Here is a 26488-nt window from a genome sequence, read left to right as displayed (position 1 = left end):
GTGAAAAATACATGGGATAAAATTACTGACCGCTTGTGTTGCCAATGCACTACGAGCAGGCTACTCGGACAAGCAGTGCTCATTTAAGAAGAGTTCCATTGCTAGGCATGACAGATTGGGGCAAATGGTTCTATAGGAAATGGAGTTGCAAGAAATTCAAGCCGGAATTTGGGGGTTGGAGACTTATGACAATGTTCCAGAAGAAGTTGACATGACTGTATTTGAATAACTTTTCCGTTATTGGGACAACAGAATGGATTGCTTCAACTTTCAGCTCCCAGCAAGCTCTTTTCAGTTTTTTTGACTTTATTGTATTAAGGTAACGTTTCATTATTAAGGGGTAATTACAAAGTAAGACCACTAGTTCCCAGACTTCATTTTTATGACTTTCCATCATTCTTCTCTTACGGTTTGGGTAAAGAATATAGAAAGCATCACCACCCAAAAAGTGGCAGTTTTTCACCTGTTTTATTTCCCTCCTCCAATAAACATGTATTGAGATTTTTCTGCACTTTCTGTTAAGCATGAAATATTGTACTGTGAAATCCAAGGTGTAGATATTCTGAAGTTGAAATGTTTGTTGCACTGTTCATGTAGAATTCTCACACAGCTGTTAACACGTTAATTAGAACTGTTGCCCAGTAACAGGAAACTACCAAATAAATGTCAATTTGTGTACATGAATAAATGTTGATTGTTGTATGGGGGGGGTAGGGTAAATAATGCATCCCCTGATAATAAGCCCTAATGCATAGTTTGGCGGGGGGAAAAGTATAACACCCGGTCTTATTTTCGGGGAAATACGGTATCTCTAATATGCTCCTGCAACCTAATTTTAAAACCCCTTTTAGTTTCACCATTATAAAAAAAGTTGCAGGAGCATCTCAAAGCATAAACTACACTCATTGTTTTACAAGTATATTCTGCTATAGGGTTAAATCTTAAACCATTTATCTTACTAAAAGATCTAGCTATAGAAGGACAAATGGAACAACCGCCACATGCCCAAGTACCTAATCTACCAATACTATCACCAAGACTTTCTTTGGGCATGGAGAAGGCTCCATGTACTAACATGTCTCTCAAGTTACGACCTCTTAGGGCTTTGACAAATTCACAATTTTATATCTGCCTTCCACAAGAAAAGGCCAGAATTGTCTAATACATTCTATTATTTCATTAGACAATACATTAAAAGTTGTAACAAAATACTTTTTTTCTTATTGTCTTCATCACAACTTCTTCTTCTTCTTTCGGCTTTTTCCCGGTTAGGGGTTACCACAGCGGATCACATGTCCGCTCATGATTGGCAGTGGAGTTTTACAGTGTCGAGTTGCCAGCCCGGTGCCCAACCTTCCACGGAAGGCACACACATGCATGCACTTATGCCTAGGGCCAATTTAGAGTGTCCAATCCACCTACAGCATGTCTTTGGGATGTGGGAGGAAACCAGAGCACCCGGAGGAATCCCACGCGACCACAGGGAGAACATGCAGACTCCACAAAGAAGGCACCCCAGCCGAGGATCGAACTGGAGAACCTCTTGCTGTGAGGCGACAACGCTAACCACTGCACCACCGTGGCCACCTGTCTTCATCACAACTATAAAGCATATTTTTATCTTGATTTCTATTTTTATCTCCACAACACTTTACCTGTGCCTTTTTATCTATACCACACAGTTTTTTCAAAGCTCTTTCAATAATTTCCATACTATAACCTCTATGTATGAACATTTGCAACTATTTATTATTTCCTTCTCTAAAACTTCTGGTTCACTACATAATCTACAAACTCTGACAAGATCACCATATGGAAGAGAATTGAGTATATGGTCAGGATGACAACTACGTCCGTCTAAAAATGACCCCATCATCAAACTTCCTATGTATGCTTGTACTTATTTGACCATTCATCTGTCCCTTTAGAATTAAATCCAAAAAGTCAACACGTCACCACTCTGTAGCCCTTCAAATTGGAAACCAAAACAATTTGCAAGTAAATCCAAAAATTCTTGTACCTGTGTTTTATCCCCTTACATAAAAAAAATCATCAATAAATCTATAATATAAAAGAACATGTTCTCTCTGATCAGGCTTGACCCTGCAGGACACTGTGTGTTGGGGGTTGCAGCAAAGTCTCCACTGTCTCAAATGTAACCAGCACAACCTTACTTGGGGACCCAGATGACACATTATGGAGAAAGTTGGGTATACAAATGCTCCAAATGGTCATAAGCAGTGTTAAAGTCCAGAGATGTATCCTTCCCAAGAGGCTGCTAGAGGTGTAGCTCTTTCAGGCCTCACGTTGCTCAGATGAGCGCTCCTTTCTTTGCCAATTGAGGAGGAGCCCTCACCATGCGAGGATGCTTAATGGTTGAACTTTACCACAGGAGTACTCTGAGTCACTACTTCCCTTAACTTCTCATATTGTTCTGTCTCAAAATCATGCAAGGGGAGTCTAAAAAAAATCATGAAAAGGACCACAATACCAGACCCTATGTTAACCACCATCAGCAGCTGTCATCCTATGGAATTAAGACAGGCCTTGAGCTTCATCTTTTTGCATCATGTGGTTATGGTAGTGCTGCACCTAAACCATCCATCCACAACCCCTTTATCCCATTTTCTGTACTTGGGGTCGTGCTGTCATTTCAACAGTGACAGTCCTCTACAGCCATGGTTCGCACCACCAGGTAACCCTCATATTCCTTAGAAAATAACACAGTTGTCTTTCCTGTGCTATGCTGATATTCCATTTACATTGAGCCCTGTCTCTCCATGGTATTTTTCTTTTATTACAGGGAAATCAAAAGACAGATTGCTTTGTTAGTTTCATTTATAAGTGGGGCTTCCTCCCCAACCCTCCAACACTATCTTCTCTATAAGGAGGAAAATAGGGGTTAAGGGGCAGTGATGGCCCCTATGCAGATAGAATTAACCAAAAAAAAAAAATGCAAGAATCTGTCAGAAAGTTGACAGCTATTGCTGCCTTAATATTCTGAGACCTCTACATATGCATGGATGAGGTCCAATGTTCAACAATAACATATATATTTTTAAATCTATCAGTGTTATATGCCACTACCACTTTATTACAGACCGATGAGTTATTTCTGAAAAGATGACAAATCCCAAACCTGATACTGTCAGACTAAGTTTGGCATCCCACCTTGATGTAAACCCTACATTAGAGACAGAATCAAAGTGTATGCGACAGAAAAAATACAAACTGCACAAGAGAATTTCTAATAAATAGTCAGTTTTACTTTTCAAAAGATCAAACTGTACATGTATAAAAATACACATAAAAACATTCTTGTAAATTTCTTTTCATTACACTGATTTCAACATTTACAGGACATTTCTTTTCACTTAAAAACTCATTCAACATTACAACCTACAAATGTTAAAAGGTGATCCAGTGGCTCAGGAAAACTGCGTGAGGCTCTTGGTACAAATCTCAGTAAAAATGTGCTTATTCTACTGCACACATACTAAAAATGTAAAATAAAGAAAAAGTCAAAGAAATTGTAGAAATAAACTTGTTGGCAGCCAGGAATCTGTAATTTCCGGAATTAAAAACAGCACAATAATGGCAGGATACAATTTTTAAATAAACAATTATGCTTATTTAGTTTTATTCCAATAGGGCGACTTTCCAAACGATGACTCTAAAAAAGAAAAAAAAAAATAGTTAGAACATACTTAGTTTTTTTGTGTTCATATACTTAAATGCTAATGTTCATCATTAGGACCCCACTAACCTATGTCTGAATGTTATGAGCTGCATCCCAACTAGTACTGGTTCTTTTGTGTCGCACTTTATGAGGAAGCTCTGAAAAAATGGCAATCAGCAGATATCCCCCTCCCCAAGACTTTTCAATACAGCATTTCAGAAAGTTTGAAGACTATAATAAATCATCTAAAAACAATGGACCCAGTTTCATCAGTCACCAAAAGTACAGACATGTGAAGTGCTCACAGTAAAGATAGACTACTGAAATGTCCCTGGCTTCGTTGTCTAAATAAGAATATCCAGTCATCCTGGATGCATTTCTGCTCCTGAACTAAACATCTGAACAGTGCAAAAGTCGGCAAAGAAGGCCTGGCCACACTGTATAAGGCATGCATATACTGCTTCTCCCTTACCCTGATGTGATTTTGGGAAGCCTTGCTAAGCATAACCTGTCACTCTATTTTGTTTCATGGAAAGAGTCTGATACAGCTAAGGGATTTCTAACAATTTCTTACAGTGCTGACACTGGTGCTACCACTGTGATCCTGAAGTCATTACTTTCTGTTTTCACATGTTTAAGACCTATTCCCCATGCAACGAGCTAAGAGGACAGAACAAACTGATGGCAACCATGTAACATACAACATGACCAATACAATTTTCTCCTGCATTAGGCCATTTCCAGGCAAGCCAAACGTCTACTTTAGCAAACAAGCATGGTGCCTGAACAGGCAAAGTTTGTACCATGCAAAATAAATCTCTCACAGCAAGATGATTAGACAAGAAAGATAAATATTGGATGAGGATATCTAAAAGAGGAGGAGAAAGATGCACTGGCATGGCAGTGGCACTTCAGTCATCTATTGCTATTTTTCAGAAAACTTACCATCTTCGGTCTACCATGGACCATTATAATATCTGGTAAATGCCCGTGGGGGGTGTAATTCAACAATGACATGAAAGCTGTATTTTTTGCAGAGAAACTGTACCTTACAGCCCTCCTCTTAATCTGGGATTTTGCCTCTCCAACTCCACCTTAACTTTATATATTTTAAACAGTATAACAGTTAAAACTGGATCCTATATAGCTTTTGGGGTGGAAGGTAAGATGTATAGAAAAAATTGCAAACATCTGCACAACACAAAAATAATTCAGAAAGACGAGCAACCAGAATTGTCACTACTAGTCCTAATGTTGGAAAACAGACTAAGAAAACTGTACAGAGACACTGAAGTTATGCCTCCAAACGAACCTGCAGCGCAACAGTAACAGTCTCAAACAAAAATATGTATACTATAAACATGACTATTACATTTTCTAAATATGGAAGAACAGTGAAGAAACCACACAGATGCATGGACTGTTCCAATGCCAACAATGATGCTAAAGAATAAAAACTTAATTTATTGAAATTTGCTTTGACTATGTTAAAAGTCTGATTTTGATGTAAACTGCCCATAACATTCTTAGTACAGTGTTTTTTTTTTCAGACAGCTTTATTAAATTATCACTTGTGACATAGGCAAATTTACATTCATATAAATAAAAGCGATCAAATTATATTAATATAGCAAACATCACATATATTGCTATATATCATATAACCTAAGCAATATTACATAAATTATTCAATTCCCACTTTTTTTAAACAAGAAACATCTTTATTAAACAATCACTTACTACATACGCAATCATACACTTGTACAAATGAAAACAAATCACACCGACACAATCCCAGTCTCAAGCATTTTATATCACAAACCATACTGACATACTCCCATTTGCAAACATTATACATCACTTATAATCTACCCAATCTTTCGCAATCAAACATTACATAGCTCATTTAAGTCCTGCCGCCTTTTAGACCTCATTCCTCTCTTGTATGTATTGTTCCCACAATTCCTATTTTTTCCTATGTAGTTTGCTCCTACCCTTTTACAAAGATCACAATTCCAGTCGTTTTATCTCTGTTACTATATTCACTACTTCCAGTACTGTTGGTTTAGATTTTGATTTCCATTTCCTAGTAATTGCTTTTTTGGCAGCCACCATTATTAGAAACACGAAGGCCTTACCACGTCTAGGCAATTCCGATTCTGTATCATACCTCGGAAAAATAATCTCCTTGTCAGACCAATCTGCACACCCAGTATCTCTGTCAGTGCATCCCACAAGGAATCCTTAACGTCATACAACTCACCACGCTCCCAGAAAAATTGTTCCCAATTACCACTTTCATTCTTAGTACACTGTCAAGGTTAAATTTTAACTGTATATTAATGCATGCTGCTGCTACACACACACACACACACACACACACACACACACACACAGTGGATATAAAAAGTTTACACACCCGTGTTAAAATGTTAGGTTTTTGTGATATAAAAACATTAGACCACAATAAATAATTTCAAAACTTTTCCCACCTTTAATGTGACCTATAACCTGTACAATTCAATTGAAAAACAAACATCTCTTAGGGGAAAAAATATAAAAAATAAAAAACGTACAATAAGCTGGTTGCATAAGTGTCCACATCCTTAAACTATTACTTTGTTGAAACACCTTTTGAATTAATTACAGCATTCAGTCTTCTTGGGTACACACCTGTCATCAATTAAAGAGACTCTGATTAACCACAAATAAAGTTCAGCTGTCCTAGTAGGATTTTCTTGACATTTACTCAGTTGCCTGCTACAACAAAAGCCATGGTTCGCAGAGAGCTTACAAAGCTTCAAAGGGATCTCATTGTTGAAAGGTACCAGTCAGGAGAAGGGTACAAAAATTTTCCACAGTATTGGATATACCATGGAACACGGTGAAGACAGTCATCAAAAAGTTGAGAAAATATGGGACAACAGTGATATTGCAAAGTACTGGACATCCCTCCAAAACTGATGAAAAGACAAGACAAAAACTGGTCAGAGCAGCTGCCAGGAAACCTACAGCAACACTAAAGGAGCTGCAGGAATTTCTGGCAAGTACTGGTTGTGTACTACATGTGACAACAATCTCCCATGTTCTCCATATGTCTGGGCTCTGGGGTAGGGCTGCAAGATGGAAGCCTTTTCTTACACAGAAAAACATCCAGGCCCAGCTAAAATCTGCAAAACAATATACATCAAGTCTCCCAAGCATGTGGGAAAATATGTTATGGTCTGATGACGCCAAGGTTGGACATTTTGGCCACAATTCCAAAAGGTATGTTTGGCTCACAAACAACACTTCGCATAACCAAAAGAACACCATCCCCACAGTGAAGCATGGTGGTGGCAGCATCATGCTTTAGGGTTGGTTTTCTTCAGCTGGAACTGGGGCCTTAGTCAAGGTTCAGGGAATTATTAACAGTTCAAATACCAGTCACTTTTGGCCCAAAACCTTCAGGCGTCTGCTAGAAAGCTGAAGAAGAATTTCACCTTTCAACACGACAATGACCCCAAGCATACATCCATATTAACAAAAGAATGGCTTCACCAGAAGAAAGTGTTAAAGTTTTGGAATGGCCCAGCCAGAGCCCAGACCTAAATCCAATAGAAAATCTGTGGGGTGACCTGAAGACTGCTGTGCACAAGAGATGCCCTCAGAATCTGACAGATTTGGAGTGCTTTTGCAAGGAACAGTGGGGCAAATATTGCCAAGTTAATATGTGCCGTGCTGATAGGCTCCTACCCAAGAAGACTGAATGCTGTAATTAAATCAAAAGGTGCTTCAACAAAGTATTAGTTTAATAGTGTGCACACTTATGCAAACAGCTTATTGTACTTTTTTTTATTTTTTACATTTTACCCCTAATAGATTTGTTTTTCAATTGAATTGTACAGGTTATAGGTCACATTAAAGATAGGAAAAGTTTTGAAATGTTTTATTGTGGTCTCATTTTTTTATATCACAAAAACCTGGCATTTTAACAGGGGTGTGTAAACTTTTTATATCCACTCTACATGTGTAGATTTACTATCACAATCTTGAACTGCCTCCAGTTGAATGGTCACATCACTGAACCGGAATGCCGAAAATAGAAGTGTCTTTTGCCTCCTTGTTGAACCATGTTAATATCGACGATTCAACATTTGCTGTTATGGAAATGTGCCGTTGGATGTTCGGTGATGTGGTTCATCATGTTTCTGTTCAATGATTAGCCATCTTGAAAACTATACTTCGATGGTGCACCATTCGATGGAGTGCCTTCTGGATTATGATACTAAACCCATATAGATATATATATATATATATATATATATACATACACACACACAAACATACAGAAATATATATATACAGACACAAGATTTAAAAAAGGTTAATCAAATATGGGTATACAAGCTTTAAAATAAATGAGCTAGCTGCAGAGAACTGCACTCACGTGGTACACAGATCCACTTATTAAGCTACCACACTGACACACATGAAAACTAATGCTAGTCTCATGTCAGTACTCCTTTAAAACCTGGATATCATCTTGTGAGGCAATTATATAAAGTCAACGATGACAGGAGCTAGGAGCTTTTACCAGTTCTATCATTAGGATGTGTGATGGCAATATTAACTACACTATTACTTAAACTAACAAATAGCTCCACCTCTCTCACCCTTTCAAAAACTGCCCTTCTCACTCATCTGTCAGTCTGGAAAATTAAGGTGCTAATAAACTTCAACCAGTAGTTCTGTGTTTAATGTTCTTACTCACCATTTGCCTGCTATGCAACTCTGAGCAAGATACCTAACCAGGAATATACCTTAAAACTCATTCACTCCTGCTGGTACTCGGTTAATTAGGTGTCATATTCCTACATGGTGGCAGAATGAAGAGCAGTTTCTTGGAGCTCTGAGTTACGCTAAATTTAAATATCGATACAAGTCATTTTAAACTGAACAAACAGCTCTTTGCCATACTTCAGTTTATAATTTCTCCAACATTTAAACTACTTAACTGGGGGTCGCATATCACTAAATTCACAGTAATTAAGATATTTTAACAATATCTATGTACCAATGTATGCTGTCTGCCTTGAATGTGCTTGACTGAGACAAGGCAGCCCACACAAATAGTACTGCAAGTGTGGGTCAGAACACAGCATGACGGCACTGTTGGTTTGACTGACTTCAGACACTACTGACTTGTGAGCTTATTTGTTAAAACCAGGAAAACTCAAAACAGTTGATAAAACCACACACCACGAACAGTTATACAAATGAACACCTTCCAAATCTCAGCGTTTTCGTCCTGAATGGACTTCATCAGATAAATTTAAATAATCAAATCAAATGCTTTGTCTCATTAATTTTAAAAATAATGACTTTGTTAAAAATTTTCATTTATAAATTTTCTCCTTATGTATTATGTTAAAACCATGAAACAGATAGAAAGTATATAAAATATTTATTAACTTTTATTACACATAGCTGATGCATTCAATTTAATATGAGGAAATTTTCTATCATTTCTTTAACACTAGTGACCCCTCCTGACCAGAGTGAAAATTACACTCTTAATTCATATTCTAGCAGCTCTTAGTTTAAGTAAAGGTAAAATAGATATGTATTCATTTAAACCAGGGGTTTTATTTGCTTCTAGGGCTAATTGCCACCATAATTCCCTATACCCTATAACCTCTTCCCAGGGACCCCCTCTATTATCCAATCTTATTTGATCTAGAACAAAGAAATTAAATTTAAAATCTACACATGTTTTAGAATGTCTATAAAGTGCATTAGTTTCATTTTTCTTTTTTATTTCATACATGTGTTCGTATATTCTCTTCTTTAAAGTTCTTGGAAAAATATTTTCCACATATAGCCAGGTAAACCAGACCTTACTGGTTAACCATCTTTCTCTACATTCCAGGTATATCTTTTCTTTGTTAATAATATAGAAACACAATTTTTGTATTCTTATTTAATGCATTATATTCAAGAATAAGTGATGAACTGCCCTTTCACTAGGTTTTTTATTGAATGTTATTCTCTGAATAATTAAATGTAAATTATATATTTGATAAATTCTTCCAACCTTTCATGGCTCCCAATCCAAAATATTATGTCATCTAGGAACCTGTTATATATTCTGATTTCAAGATGTATTTTTCAATAATATCTATAGTTACAAATATTATATCTTCTGAATATAATTAATGAGATAAAACATTTATCCTGGTTTTCTTTGGTTTTGAGTTTTCCTGGTTATTTGGTAAAACAAAAATAACTAAATGGAATTATATAACTACTACTGTTGACTATGCAAAAGCAACATAATGAAATAAGAATGATTTCACCTTTAAGGGTAACTTTACCGTTAAAGTGACCATTCCACAGACATATACAATTATAGTATTCTAACATACAACTGTACTCTCTTCTTCAGGGAATATTAGTATAACAGAAAATCATAACAACAGGGTACACTACAAAGTATCACACTCACTCAATTATGGGAGGAGCACAGTTACAGGATCCCTAACCACAACTGAGCCAAAAGAGAATCATGATGATAGATCGAACTCACTTTCAACAAAAGTAAATTTAATGGGAAAAGAAATTACTGAAACAACCTTCAGTGAACTTCTGAGGTTACTTTTTGCAAGCACCATCCTAGGAGGGCAGTCCCAAACTTGTATATACCTACCCTGAGGTTGCACAACAGTGGAGAAAATCCTTTACTGGAAAGGCTCACCCAGACTCTGTCACAGCTTGCTATGAAGGAAAGGTTAGTTTGCTTCTTAATTCTTGTATTTCGTATTACTTTATTGCCCTTTTCTATTTTGTATATTGTGGTTTGTTTTCTTTACACTGTGTTTTTCTTGCATTCTACTTTAACTGCATATTAAAACTTGAAAAGAGACCACAGCTCTGTCTCTTGTGAGTCGGGCAGAATTTTTCAAACCCTCCCACCCTGTTACTGTTGTGTTCTTAAACACCACTGTCTTTCTAGTTGCCTGCCCCTTATGTTAATTTGACCATATATCTTGTTCCCTCTCTCCTTTCACTGGCTGGTGTGAGTAAGCAAAATATTATCATTTTGTGAAATCATTCCCCTTCAACTATTTAAATTTATTGGCCATCCTACTGTATTCCATAGTACCAGAATACAAAAGTGCCCACCCCCTTTCAATATATCTTGCTCTTTTAAAAATAGTGGCTCTCCAATAAAACTTAACTTTTTAGACAGCTAAAACTTAAGTTACCCCCTTTCATATCTAACTGCTTAGTGCATGCTGCATTGTATAGGATAAACCATTTTTTCATCTTACTTTTAAGCATCTACTGCAAGACCACCAATTATTAGAGAGACCACATTCTGCCTCTCAGTAGTCATCTTGGGATTAGTGCTTCTGTTTTGACATGGTGAGAGGAGGAGTGCAGCAAAGTTATTTCCTGGAGACTGCTGGTCACCAGAAAGCCTAATAACTGCTTTATAGGTGACAGCTTGGAATCTGTGCTTATATTCTTATCCTGGTGAGAGAAGGACCAGAGTGCATTGATTCCTGACTCTTTCTGGTTGGAGAGTGTGTCTCTGTGGTTAACGCACCTGTTTGGTCTGGTTGCTATTTGAGGCATCTAACAGAGAAAGGCTACAAGCCTACAGACCCTTGCATCATCTAGGACAAGACTGTAGATCACTAAACAGGCTATGGTCGGCTTCTCTTCTTAAGACTGGTACTAACATTTTGCTTCTGGTAAGAGAAGAAGCAAAGGCGCATTGTACTGCAATAGAGTGAAGCTGTGGTGTGAGCAGCATTAGTAGTAGTCAGGCAGTAGCCATTCATGTGACTCCCCTCTTTTCATCACTCTTGTCAAGCTAATTCTTTGTTTTCAGTAAGTACTGCTTGATTTGTTTTTAACTTCAGAATATCTGCTTAAATACTTCATCCTTAAATTTTCTAGGTCTACGTATTAATTCCCCCTCAAGTGTTTTGGTAGTGCTCCGTACAGACTCAGACACCTTGAGTGACATTTTCCGGTAAAAGCACAACTGCAATTTCCCCAAATACCTAGTTGCATACAGGACAACTAGTTTGCAGTGACCAGCACTGTCCACATAGTTGTAAACCGGATACTCCTGACAGTGATTGCTATTCTCACTCCAACTATCTAATCAATAAAAAAGGGTCTGTTCCCATGGATATGAACTTTCCTACTTTCTCCATTACTGGCTTGGTGGATATGAGCATACTAAGGCAATGCAGAAATTGCCTCATGTTTACTGACAACCAGTTACTTCTCAAACAAACTGGTATGGTATGTGAGAGATGTATTTACAGAATGTCACTGGAGGCAAAGTTCTCACATAAACATACTCGTAATGTCAATAAGGTTGTCGGCAGTACACATGCTGCACCCATCAGGCAAAATTCAAGAGAGACCTGCATATGCTGAGGCACTTGCATGTAACCTTCCTAAACCACAAAGACCTCCTAGACAAAGTACATATAACAAATACCCTCAGCAGCCCGAAATGCGCTCTTTCAAAACTCCGACATCAACACATAGAGCTACATCTCATGGAGCCTCTACTTCTAAGCCCATAAGACAAGTCACCACACAGTCCAACACTCTAGTCATTGAAGACTCCATTGTGAGACACACTGATGTCCCTCTCACCAGGCAGAGTAAGGAAAATGTTACGGTCAGTTGCTTATCAGGGGATAGGAGCAGTCACATTATGCATGCACTCAGGTCACTGGACCGCAATTACCAATATGACTCAGTCATAGTCCATGTGGGAATAAATGACCTGAGATGTACCTCCCTAGACTATAAGACAGACATCATGGAGATCTTGGAATATGTATCTCAGGCTGGTATGAGCCTAGCATTGAGCAGCATTTTACCTTCTCCGAGGCTGATGCCACAACACGAACAAAAGATGACTGACTTTAATAATTGACTTAGCTTCTGGTGTCATTCTAAGGGGCTGCAATATTTGTCAGCAAGGAAGGAGATGGTCAACAGACCACACTGCTTTGTCAGGGATGGTCTGCACCTCTCCCCTCTAGGCTTTTGAATATTAGCTAAAACACTGCCTTCCCCATAGTGCCATTCTTAGGCAATGCCAAACTGAAAGTTCTTCTGACATAACAAACCAAAACCAAGAAAATCTAAAGGTATTACTGCTCAATGCTAAGAGTCTAAACAAAAAACTCCACTCCCTAGAAGTTGTCTTTACCCTAGAGAATGCTGATGTCTGTGCGGTCACTAAGACATGGTTTAAAGCTGCAGAGAGCACACCAACAGTGCATGGTTATAATGCCTTCCACACATTTAGGCCAGCTACTTCACAGGCATGGACTACAGGTGGAGGTGTCTCTATTTAAATCAAAAATAAATATACTTCAAGGCTGGTCAAACAAGGCAATGCACTTGCGCATATCTATGCTCAATTCACCATAGGAAAAATCCAATACCACTTCCTTGCAAGCTATAGGTCCCACTCTATGACCCAGGAAACCCATACCATGTATTTAAACTTATTAGAAACACTAACCATCCAACCCGATACCATATTCATGGGTGACTTTAATTACCCCACTATTAACTGGGAATCCTACATATTGTACGACACCAAACGTACATGCACAGAGATTCCTGGATTTTGTAAACACAAAGTCCCTGGACCAGACAGTCAATACAACAACCAGGGGTGCAACCATACTGGATCTGGTCCTCACAAATATGGGAGACTGCTGCACACCCCCCTACTGTAAGGCCTTCCCTGGTAAGGTCAGACCACAAAATGGCCTCCTTTAAAGTAAAAATAAACCCTGGACCCCCAGCTAAACCTAGAATATTCAGGAACTATTCAAAGCCAAACCTCCTGCTATTAAGTGATAACCTGGCAAAATTTCAAGCCTTCATAAACCCTGAGAACACTTCTGCCTATGTAGAACTGTTCACAGAAACCCTGTACATGCATGTTAATAGCTGCATAGAGGCAGCTGTACCCACCAAGAAGTACAGAACCAACTCCAAAAACAAGCCACCCTGGTGGAATCACAAAATCAATTGACATTGCAACAGGAGGAAGAATATCACGCCAAAATTTAAGAGGTGCAGCATCCAGCAGGATGAAAGCACTCTCATCAAACTAAACAAGCAACTCAGAGGACAAATAAAGTCTACCAAAGTCAAATTTGAGGTAAGTTTGGCCTCCCAGGCCATGGAGAGCCACAAAACATTCTTTAGCTATGTCCGTAACTTCAAAGGCAATACAGAATTGTGCGCAGAGCTCATTGTAAATGGAGCCACCTATACTGAGCTAGAAGATATAGCAAACCTCCTGACTGATAAATTCAGCTCCAACTTAACTCCCCTCTCTCCCTCAACCTTCCCTCAGGAAATATCACCAAATGTAACTCCCCCTACTATCACTAGGAAACAGGTCCTTAATACTCTCTCTAAGACCAAGAACACTGCATCAATGGGCCCAGACAATATCCCAAGATGCCTTCTAAATAGCATGAAACATGACCTATCAGGGCCTCTGGAATTACTATTTAACTGTAGCCTCCAAACAGGCTTCATGCCTCATGAATGGAGAAAGGCAAACATCATTCCTCTGCACAAGGGTGGGCCATCTACAGACCCTGGAAACTACAGACCCATAAGTCTCACTAGTCTTATATGTAAAGCCATGGAAAGAATTATCATGGAGATGATCAATAGAGATATAGTAAACCTCCAGACACTGACCCAACCCAGTTTGGTTTCATGAAAGTCAGATCATGCTACTCAACCTGGTGAACTTCTTCGAGAAGGTCACCAAAGCAATGGATGAGGGCAAAGTCATTCAGAATGCCTACCCTGACCTGGCCAAAGCAATGGACACAATACCCCACTCGAGTACTGTTGATAAACTCATGAGGTTAGGTACAAACCCGTACATCACCCGGTGGATAGCCAACTGGCTCACAGACAGGACCCAAGAAGTTAAAATTGGGGAGTCCACCTCTACAAAAAGGCCGGTCACAAGTGGAGCCCCACAGGGATCAGTCCCTGGACCGCTCCTTTTTGGCATTTACTTTTCAGAAGTCAAGGCCAATGTCAGTGGTCTCTGGCTGACTAAATTTGCAGATGATTGCAAATTAGGAGCCATCACTGAATCTCACATTGGCACAAATGTTCTCCAGGAGGGGCTGACACAGACAAACTGGTGTCAGAGCCATGGACTACAACTAAATGCCAAGAAATACATAATAGTATCCTTTGGGAAGTCATCCATCCCTGGTAACTATCATATTGAGAACACACCCCTTATAGTTGACCCAGTAATCAGGGACTTACGGACACACATAGATAGTAATCTAGCCTTTGATCATCACATGTTTACAGTGGCGAGGAAATCATTCTATGCTGTGCAACTTATAAACAAAGGCATGGCATCTAAGTCCAAGAAAGTCATTGTTCCACTGTATTCAGCATTCAACAGACCTATCATTGAGTACAATGCCCCCTTTAGTCTGTACCTAACCAGGCAATATCCAACAACTGCAATGTCGATGCAGGTTTCTCATGAAAATAATAGAGGGCATAAGTAATATGTCCTATGCAGACCACCTCAAGGCCCTGTCTCTGTATTCTGTCTCCTACAGGCTTTTGAGGGGAGATCTATGCATACAGGACATTGTCAGATCCCACTCTGATGGACCTCCTGCATATCCACAAAACAAATGGTACCAGAAGATTTAAACTTTGCCTGTGATATAAATAGGACCTGCTGGAGAGATAGGTATGTATCCCAGAGACTACCCCATCTATGGAATAGGCTCCCCATCCATGTGAAGCAGAGTTCCTCCCTACTCAATTCAACTGCAACTTGAACAATTGGATAGGAAACAAGAAATTCATCCCTGGTTTGGCACCTATGTCTCTAATGGACAGAGGTAACCTGTAAATGGTTCATCTCCCAGGCTCATGCTTACACTTATCAAGGGTATCAGAACTTTTCAGAGATTTGGGATGCATGGCTAGGCTTAGAAAGGCCCCTTGACACTTTTACTTCCATTTATTAGCATGCATAAAAAGGGATGTCAATAGTTTGACAAGCTCCCACCATAATCTATCTTGCTGCTGGAATTTACAACTTACTTACTGTGTTAATGTGAAAGTGAACTGCAGCTTCTAGAATACCCTGTGTAGAAACACTCTTGAGAAGAACACTCACTGTGCCTTGAAGAGTTTTTTTTGTATTTGGACCCCTCCTATTCAACATCTTCATCAGTAACCCACACTCTGCCGCCCTACATAGCACACTAATCCAATATGCAGATGACTCTATCATCTCCTTATTTAACAACATACAAAACTTTCTGTAAATAACTCAAAATGCCTTTACCTCAATAGAATCTTGGCTAAATGAAGCACAGTTAACCCCAACAAAACAAAACTACTACTTTTTACTCCAAAAACATTCACATCTGATTTTAAAATATACTCCCAAAACAAAATAGAAATGGACTTCGTAACACGCTAAATTACAAGGTGTCACCATAAACTCACGTTTGAATAGCACATACATAACGTGATAAAAAAACCTATTTCAAACTTGGAACACACTACAGACACAAACACGTTATGGATCCCTCTACAAAAAGAACACTAGCAAATACCTACCTGACCCCTTCTCTACTATACAGAGCTCCTATTTTCACCAACCTGCACTTGTACCTACAAAATAAACTTCAGTCCTGCTAATTAAAAGAGCACCAAATTTGTCACAGGCTTATCGTACTGCTCCCACCACTGCAAAGCTCTTACAGAGCTCAACTGACTTGATTTCCCACACCATCTAGACTATCTGCAACTATCTACCGCACAGAATCCTATACAAGCCAACTTGTCGCATATTAAAATCTATCCTGCACACCTACATTCCTACCAGACCTCTCAGTTCCCTAGATAAACTAATAAGTGTACACAAGTCTAATAGAAGAGATGTCCTGTGTCTTTATTCCTGTTATAGCAAAACTATGGACACTCTACCAGAACATATCACTAGTATAGATAATTTTAAACATTTCAAGATTACACTCAAAAACCGCTGTCTTAACTTACAAACCTGCCCTTGCTCTACAACAAATATATAGCCACACCCCTCCTCTGAACCACACAAAGTTGTCTCTCTCTCAAACCTTTGTCCATCTTCCAGCTATGTCCTTTTCTAACTTTTAACTCACTTACCTCTAATTACCTCCTATATTCTCCTTATCCTTCATAACTTCCCACTTCCTTTTACCTAAACTCCCTGTAACCACGTTTCTTCTACTCTTCCATCAGACTATTTCCTTAGCATATCTTTGAAATATCAAATATCTAACCCTTACTTTCTCCTCTAACCCTAGACCTCATAACTTATAATGCCATTCAATAAAAAACACCATCTTCTCCCATTTCTGTCAATAACTACTACGCTACCTGTTCCTCATACTTCTTATAAGTCATCAGAAAACATATTATTTTTCAAATCTCTTTCACTGGTACTGTGCCAATCCAACCACATTTACTGTAGTGCTTTTTCAGCATCTCATCTGCATAGGCGCCGGAAGCTGTTAAAGACTGGGGGGGGGGGGGTGACAGGGGCACTTATTGAACTAAAAAGGGTAATTTTTTTATAACTATTTGCTACCGCAACATAGGTTCACGTGGAGGGCATTTTAAGCTTAGCCAGTTCCCTTTTGGTGCTTGAATTAACATTTTCTGATTGGTCTTGGCTATCCCCATGGTTGATAACTGTACATTAGTCCTAGTGAGAACAACTGTGATCATACCATAGATAATTTGAGGGGGCCATGTAAGGGATGCAGCATTTAGGAACTGCCTCTATCCATTAGTGGCATGAGGGGAAATCCTGGAGTACATTTTCTATTACCCATCCTTAGATCCAAGTTGCATTTGAATATGGATGGATGAGCTTTGTTTTATTTTTATGGATAGTCTGTTCCGGAACAGTGGTAGCCTCTGTAATATATATATCCATCTCTCCACAACATTCAGTTTAGATACCTGGACTGAGTATTTCTAATGTCATTTGACTTGCTGATGTTCAGTAGGTCCATCTGTATTATGTCGAAGGATGCTTTGTATGCCAGACATGTCACCTCTAAGCACTCTGTAGGATACTGAGTATAGTAATAAATCTTTGAGGTGGTCCATGCAAGACCTATTGTTTAGGACTTGTATCCTTTTAGTACAGTATCTCTGAAGGTATTCCAATTGTTGCATGGGGCTGGACAGATACATGCCAAAGTGGGCATTATACAAAATGATTGACATAATGAGAGCTTTGTAAAGGTGGACAACAACATCTCTAGATCTAGTCACAATCAATTTGTTTATAAGCTGTGCAATATAGAAAGGCTTTCTTATGACTCTGGGCACATGTTGGTCAAAAGTTAGGTCACTGTACACAAGTTCCCAAATGCCAAACAATTGGATCAGTTCTCAAAGGGCATTGCTTTGACACCAGTTATTTGGACAAACCTTCCTGCATGATGGTTAAGTCATTTGGGGATTCAATAACTTCTCCTGGCTTGCAGTCACCTCAAACTTAGCTGGCCAAAGCTCTTTGGCATTTCCTTTTACTTTTGAGATGTATATGGCAAACAGAAAAAATCTCAGCACCGAACCCTGGGGGACTCCATTGATGACTGGTCTCTTCCCCGTTTTGATCTCCTGCATCCTGTGAGTCAAGTTGGCAATGCAACTGGTGATGTGTTTGCTCCTACATTATTCAACTTTTGTACTACACCCGAGTAGAGGACTGTGTCAAAAGGCTTGGCCAGGTCAAGGTAATGTGGTGTGAACTGTTTTACCTTCGTCCATTGCTTTGGTAACAAGAGTAAAGCTTAAAATTTGCCCATGATTTTGAGCCTTTCACATTTTCCTCTAGGCTGTTTTCAAACACATTTTTAGGGCCATGCATACATACATGTATGCACTCCTTGATTCACCTTCCTGATTGTATTAAAGTATATTCCTTGTACAATACAGCACACTTGTTAGACTTAAGTTAGAGCGCATTTTAAATTTATTGTTTGAACATTTTCCAGTAGGCAATGAAGCAAAATGCATGCACCAATAATGATAAAACTGCCCTATTCAGAACATTTCCATCATAAAGGTCTACTTTCACACACAACTGCATTTTAAATTTGTTTGAACATTTTTCCAGTAGGCAATGAAGCAAAATGCATGCACCAATAATGACAAAACTGCCCTATTCAGAAAATTTCCATCATAAAGGTCTGCTTCCACACACAACTGCATTTTAAATTTATTGTTTGAACATTTTTCCAGTAGGCAATGAAGCAAAATGCATGCACCAATAATGACAAAACTGCCCTATTCAGAACATTTCCATGATAACAGTCTACTTCTACACACAATATATAAATATAGAATCACAGTAGAGTGTAAGCCATAGGCATGTTGCACAGCTTCTTGAACTTATTTTCAATGGGATGGGGGGCACAAAAGGCCATAAACCAGAGACACATTTTAAACATTGTGTGTATAATTTTGGAAAGTTGCTTGCATAAAATGTGTTACCACCATGTATTTCACTGCCAAGTCTCGATCCCAGAACCCTATGCACTACAGTCAGAACAACATACCACTAAGCTAAACCAGCAGTTTCTTGAAATACAGGAAGACAAACTTAAATGGCTATCATATCATTTAGTGAATTCAGTTCTCACTTCTCAGTCACCATAGCTCTCAACCTCTTAGCACAAAAATACAGAACAAAGCCAGTAATGGGGGAATACATCCCCAAAACAGGGACACATTTCAAATACTGATTTTATAACCTTAGAAAATTGCTAGAATAAAAGGTTTTGTTTTACCACTCCTGCAAACCAGAGCAACAGAATAAAATGTGAGGCATACATTCACAAGTGATGGTGGCTAGGGACTTTAGGCTCTTTTTTCCTGTACACAAGGTACAGGGTTTGAGCCCGAGTACCTCTAGCCACCAGATGTATGTACTAGCCTAATGGCCCTGGAGCCTTTACAAGCCTAGCCCATAGGATTACCCTGGATTTTACCTGTAGTATAGGAGAAAAGTCTACATTAGAGGTGGGCACGACAACAGCACAGAGAATACAATATGACATAAGTGACCAAGGAGTAGGAATGTTGGGACTGGAAATCAAGTGCGGTAGCAATTCCTTAAGTATAAAACAGACTGAGGGAAGCTTAAACCAAAGATTACCTCACTGAAGACAGGGGTAAGGACCACTGAACTGCCAAAGAAATACGTGAAAATACAAGTCTTCACAGACAGACAGTAGTAGTTGACACAACAAGCTAGAGAAACACTGGTACTGGTGCTAGAGTATGGGTAGCCTATTATCTAATGAGAAAGATGAAGAGATACTCAGTAGAACAAATCCTACCTGTAAAATGGTGGTAAATATGGGAACATTGATGTATATAAACAAGGAATTACTTGTACATATACCTTGGGTAAATTCAATTTCATTACACTGTGTACCTGTTCCACAAAGTTAATGACCATTGCTTTTATGATGTTTCCTTTACGATTAGTTCTTTTTTATATTTCTGTGTCAGTTTCCTCCTGTGTACACCCCTCATGCTTTGTTAACTCCACTGAACATAACTTACTCATTTCATTGTACTGACCTGCTCATGTCTTATCCTTTGTAATCCCTGCTCTGAATTTGAAAAACAAAATGTCCCTTTGGATTTTACTTCTATCCTGTCTAAAATGTACACAAAAATGATGAAGAGTAGGTCATAAAGTAGCCTCAGACCTTTTGGAGATGTTCAGTTGTATCTGGACCTTGTCAGTGATTAGTAGAGATTTATTTACCATTTGTTAGCTGGGCAGTAAGTTGGTCAACAGACCTTAATCAGCAGCAACTTGGGTCACTACAGGAAAGGTAAATACCATACATGTGGACAAGTGAAGCGAAGCCAAGCCAATCAACAAGCATGGTTTTGGACAATGGGGAAAAAAATTGGAGTACCTAGAGTACAGTTAGGAAGACATGACAAGAACATGCAAACTCCACATAGATTACATTTTAGCATATGGGCCTTTAAACTAAAGAATTGAGGTTTCTCAAAGGACTGTTTGGTTGTTAATTTGGATTTGACACACACTACAAGGCTGGTTTCTTTTGGTTTGAAAAAAAAAAAAAAAAGGATAATATATATTACCACCAGAATGAGCTACACACTACGACAAAGGCAAGACACAGCCAAGTAGGGTATTCATGAGGCCAACAATGCGAGTGTTTTCAGCACAGTAATGTAAAAAAAAGGCCCATGAGATGAACGAAGGGTTCTACAATAAGTGGATAAACCCAACAGTACTGATGGGACTATATCATTCTGCAATAACTTCAGGAATTTAAATTCCATTGTAAATTAAATTGTCTACTGTTACCCTACACCTAGTTGAGTATAAACTGGATAAGTTTTAAACATGTTCAGTTCAGTTCTCCAATACTGAATTCACAGACTAATTTTCCTATCTAAAATTACTGGCACTGTAGTTTCCATCTATGCAAGAGCAGTGATTTAGCTGTACTAGAACTGAGTTAGTATATATAATTTAAGGTGTACACACTGAAGTTGGGAGCATTTTCACACACACACACACACACACACACACACACACACACACACACACACACACACACACACACACACACACACAAACATCTAGCTTACTCACTCTATTCCGGCAGTATTCAGCTTCTGAAAGTACATCATTCACACTCTACTCTGCAATCACAGTCCAGATGATAAATCCCTTTCCATTAGGCAGCAGAAGCTTCTGAAACCACTCGCAAACACCAGCAGCTAATCCTTGCCATTCCCGCTCGCAAACTGGACATATGTGCTGATGTCATCATGGCGGCACTTGCAAACTGATGTCATCGCGGCAGTTGGGAGGCACGGAAAACAAAAATAATGGGACAGAGTCTGCAAAGAAAAGTGGGCTCCCCCCTCTATGGTTCCGGCTCCCATGATCATCTGTAACTCAAGTGCAAATTATTATAACAACTTATGTAATAATTTTTTAACCCTACATATGTTCTCTTCTATTTAAATGTTATATTTTACTATGTATTACTTTTGCTAATAAAATGTGTTTACTTTGTTGGAGCTTTTCTCCCTGGGCCTCCCAATGAAAATGGCTTCTCTGACCCAGCTGGACTTTCCCAGTCACCAAATGTCAATACATAAATAAATACATGCATGCATAAATTTGTCATAGCAAAAGACAATACAATGTGCCAAACATTTAGAAAGAGTCTGTATACTATAAGGCCTTCTTTCCTTTTTTAAAATGATGCAACTAGATATTAGACATTCTTGCTTGGCATCTTAACTATCTGTGAAAATCCAAAATATGAGCTAGTACTCCCCACCATTTTGACAATTTGCAAACACCAGTGTTAACTGAATGGATTAAGATACACTGCATACAACACTTCTTTTGGCATAAACAAGACTTGGTTTTTAGTCACACCCTTTTAATTATTCAACACTAAGTAAGGTGGGTTTACACCCAACAGCTTGTGACTTGGAATTTTTTTCTGGCAAAAGTTAACAGCATCTATAAAGAATGCCTGACAAGAAAGACATTTCAAATTTGCTAAACAAGCTGGTTTATAAGGAGACTGGTATCTCCTCCAGTGTAAAGTTCAAATCACGAGGAGGGATTCATTTCCTTGGAGGACTTGACTGAAGGACTCCTTCAAGAAAGACCACTAAAGAAAGATGAGGTACTTATTGGGTGGATGAAAGCAGCAACTGCAGAAACATGAAGCTTAATTAGCATCTGGCAGTCCAAGACCTCTTATTTCTCCACAAATCAAACAGTCCAGAAAACCCCAGCACCACAGATCTGAACCTACTATGTAAATAAATTACGCTGGAGAGACAGATTTGTCATAAACAACTACCCCTTCTCTGGAGCAAACCTATTCTCCAGATCAAGCAATGTGACACTTTGCTCCTTTACGAAGGAAACAGACGGCTGTATGGGAATTCATAAATTCATCCCCAGTATCACTGGCCTATCATTCCTTAAAAAAGGAGTAAGATCCAAGCATGTTTATTTGCAAGGAGTAAATGGCCCATTTGCCTTGTATATATTATGATTCTATGACTATTACGTAAACAAAAACTGAATCAAATAAGTTTAGATGGCCCCAAAACACTGATAAGCAAGGTCTGTGGGCACAGAGGGATAAACTCCTGACTATGACCTAAATGACCAGAGTTCAGCTAGAAGTTTAGGTACCAATTAGAGCTGACAAGGTGGAGAAAAGTAATGTAGAGGTTATCCTACTTGCTTCTCTTTGGGGATCTAATGTGGTATCTCCACTGTAGACTGGGGATCACATTGGCATGCTTGTCTACATAGGTGGGGCATGGAAGTTTTATCGCATCACACATATGGAGGCTACAAACTCCATTGAATACTAACCCCATGGATGTCAGCGAGCACATACAGTGTACAGCAGGACATAAGTAGAAAACCCTGCTCCTATGAAAACAAGATAGTTGCAGTTCCTGGTATATCTTGATCTTCTCTTCCAAGGCCTAGGGGAAACGAATGGATCACTGTGGCACCAGGTGGGAGAACGGATGGTCAGCAGAAGAATGGAGTGAAAAAATGTCATCTAACAGCATAAAGGATGCAATCCTGATATCATAGTAGGTGAAACAAACCTCTTTCATTAATGTGTCTGACTTTCTTCTGTCACACCTAGGATTTTTTTTAGTACAGTAAAATCCCCATTATCTGGGACTCAAGCAACTGGCATTTGATTGGCTTGTATGTCGGCATACAAGCCAATCAAAAATCGCAAAGTGGAGCCACTTCTACTCAGTGCAGAACAGCCCGCAGTTCCACAATGAGTGGAAGTGGCTCCACTTTGAGATTTTGATTGTCTGGTATACCGGCATATCAGCCAATCAAAAATGGCAAAGCGGAGCCTCTTCTGTTCAATGTGGAACAGTGGACTGTTCCTCATTGAACAGAAGAAGCTTCACTTTGCCATTTTTGACTGGCCTGTATGCAGGTATGAGAGCCAATCAAAAGTAGCAAAACATATCTCAAGCAACTGGAACATACACTTAACCGGCATCTACCAATCCCCACAGGTGCCGGTTAAGTGAAATCTTACTGTATTTAGAACTTGCAGGACATTCAAGATGGCTGCATATGAGCTCCCGCAGTGTGAAAATAGACATTTTGGAAAACAGCAAGTAAAAGTTATCAGTCTGATTAAAATTCAGCTTCTTGCCAGTCACTGCGTCACCCGGATTGTCAGCAAAGAACAAATCTGGAGAAAATAACAGAAAATCAACTAGTAAAAGAGAAGAAAAAATTATGGTGGGGAAGAGCCTTGCAGCTGTTCAGCAAAAAGCAGTTCGGGTTTCAGCTGGGGACTTCTTCCACTAATTTACAAGAAAAAAAATAAATCAAATGCATTTAGAAGTGTTTAAAATAAGCGAGACAGTGGAGAAATTTATCAAGTCAAATGACAATGAGCTGGAAAGAACAGAAGAAGCTTTAAGATAAAACTGCAAAAAACACAGGTTGAAAAGAAGGAAAGACTGGCTTTAGTACGAAGCCTCCACCAAGAAGAAATGTTTCAAAATAAAGAGTCTGAAGACACAGCAGGCACATAAAATCTGAGATTTTCTGATATACCACAGAAATGAAGGAACAGACTGATGTATTAACATTGGCTTTATTTCTTACATTCCAACTAAAACTAATATGAAGATGAAGACAATTTTGGCAGAAATATTTAGCTTTCAACAGGGAATACTGTTTATGGGTGCGGAATGGAACCCAATTTGCAATTGTTAGAGTGTATCAAGTGGCTGTAGAAGGGAAATATAACAAAACAGGGTACATTTCTGAAGAAATATATGACACTACTTGGAATGGAAAATATGAATTTCCTAGCAGGATATCAGGCAGGTACAAGCGCTGAACTGCAACGGATAGAATCTTAATTTCACAACAGCATGGTATTTAACTGAAATCTATGAAATACATCCAATATATTAGTCTTTATTGGCACATGATCTGAAAGTTAAAGATGCAGAACAATGAAGTAAAAATGAGACATTGTCACTTTCCTACTTATTTGTTAAAATGAGAGGAATTTAAGTAATAGGTAGTGGAAACAATTTGAGAGTTATTACAGAAACTAGATCATTTTTTTAGACAAAACAGCCATTTCTTCAGAACGGAATAGCTAGGGAGTTGGATACAATGAAAAAGGAGTTTAAAATATGTTAGAAATAACAGATAAAGAGATATGGGAAAGAAATAATACAAAACATTTAGTGGGATTATCAAAGGTTGCAGTACTGCAGACAAATGGGAATCTCACCAAATAAGAAGAGAAGCATCAACTTACATAATATGCAGGAGTTAAAAAGATTACTGTTAAGAACAGATTTTCTTTTAACAACTTCAGAGCACAAAAACTCTTAGTCCAATGACTTAAGCAGCAAAAAGTAGAAAGGGCTGTTTGCCAGACTTCGGGATCCTATGACATATACAGGTATTAGACATATTTCACAAATTCTATACAAATCTGTAAAAAAAAACAGAGGGTTGGGGCTGTGACAAACCAAAATGCTGCCAGCCCAGCTAGCTGTAATTTTGGAAATAATTCTGTCATTTGTGAATATTAATATGATTTTTATAGAAATGGAACAGAAGGAAATACTGCCAGCCCAGCTATCTGGAATTTGGAAATAGTCATACGTCATTTGTGAATATCAACATGATTCATATGCTTGTCTTACAAATGTAAGAGAACTATATGTCATGTGTATATTAAACTACTGCTGCAAAAGTGTGTGTTGAACTGGGTTTGTACAGTACTGAGCTTCAAGGATGTGTCCACAGTGTACCCTATTGGAAAAGAACAGAAATGTATATAAACTATATACCTGTGCAAATGTATGCTTTAATAGTAGAAGTTGGAACATACAGGGTTAACTTGCAAAACTTCAAGAAAATAAGTTGAAATTGAAGTGTTTTACGATTGTATCATCTCTCAGTTTCAGTTCAATAGCAGACAAAATGCCTAGAGCTAGAAATTTTTGTATCATCTTGAAACAGAAATAATTACTAGGTTTCACATGTAAAAGCATTTTATTGTTTTACGACTTCAAAGTTCTGCAAACTTCTGAGAAAGATGTACTTCTCACACAGAGATGTTAAAATTCTATTAGTTTCTGTTTTAGCCTGGGAACTGAAGTCAGGTGATAAAAAGTGATGTCATCCAAACTAACCCAGCAGTAATGTCGGATATTAATTTAAGAACTCTCTCAGAGAGAGACAGTATGCATTTTGTATCTTGTCTTGGACCTAGAAATATCCACTCAACACTTCTGTCTGCATGTTGTCTGTAAGTATATAGATAGGAATATAGTAAAGATTAGTTTGTATGTTTTCTGTATTTATTTGAGACTGTCCTGCAATGTTGTTATAAAATATTTCCTGTGATTTTGAACTCTGAAGTAACTGTATTTGTTTTCTGAGTATTGTATTGTATCTTATTATTCATTATTAAATAAATTTTAACCTATCTTTGTGGCTATTTGTGAGACATATTTAAGCTCTTAAGAGTACTTGCATATGTATTTGGTGACACCGTACAGGCCACTCCTAAATAGCCTTGCAAGTCTTGGTGACAACTACCATTTGGATTAACAGAAACATTACACAGTAGGATT

The 26488-nt window shown here is 38.4% G+C and overlaps 1 protein-coding gene across 1 annotated transcript in view; it reads right to left on the bottom strand.

Moving 5' to 3' along the window:
• Positions 1–3613: 3613 nt before the first annotated feature.
• The window catches only part of PCNT (pericentrin), a gene marked incomplete in the record, with an annotated part of 2997294 nt that continues 2974419 nt past the window's right edge, over positions 3614–26488 (bottom strand). The window contains 1 exon segment of the mRNA XM_044060288.1: positions 3614–3673. Within this exon segment, the coding sequence (XP_043916223.1) occupies positions 3630–3673 (44 nt within the window).

The sequence above is a fragment of the Protopterus annectens genome, chromosome 2.part0 (genome assembly GCF_019279795.1).
Source record: "Protopterus annectens isolate FY-2018-M chromosome 2.part0, PAN1.0, whole genome shotgun sequence".
Lineage (NCBI taxonomy): Eukaryota > Metazoa > Chordata > Ceratodontiformes > Protopteridae > Protopterus > Protopterus annectens.
Note: the sequence above shows the minus strand (reverse complement) of the source record. Positions and strands in the feature narration are given on the sequence as shown.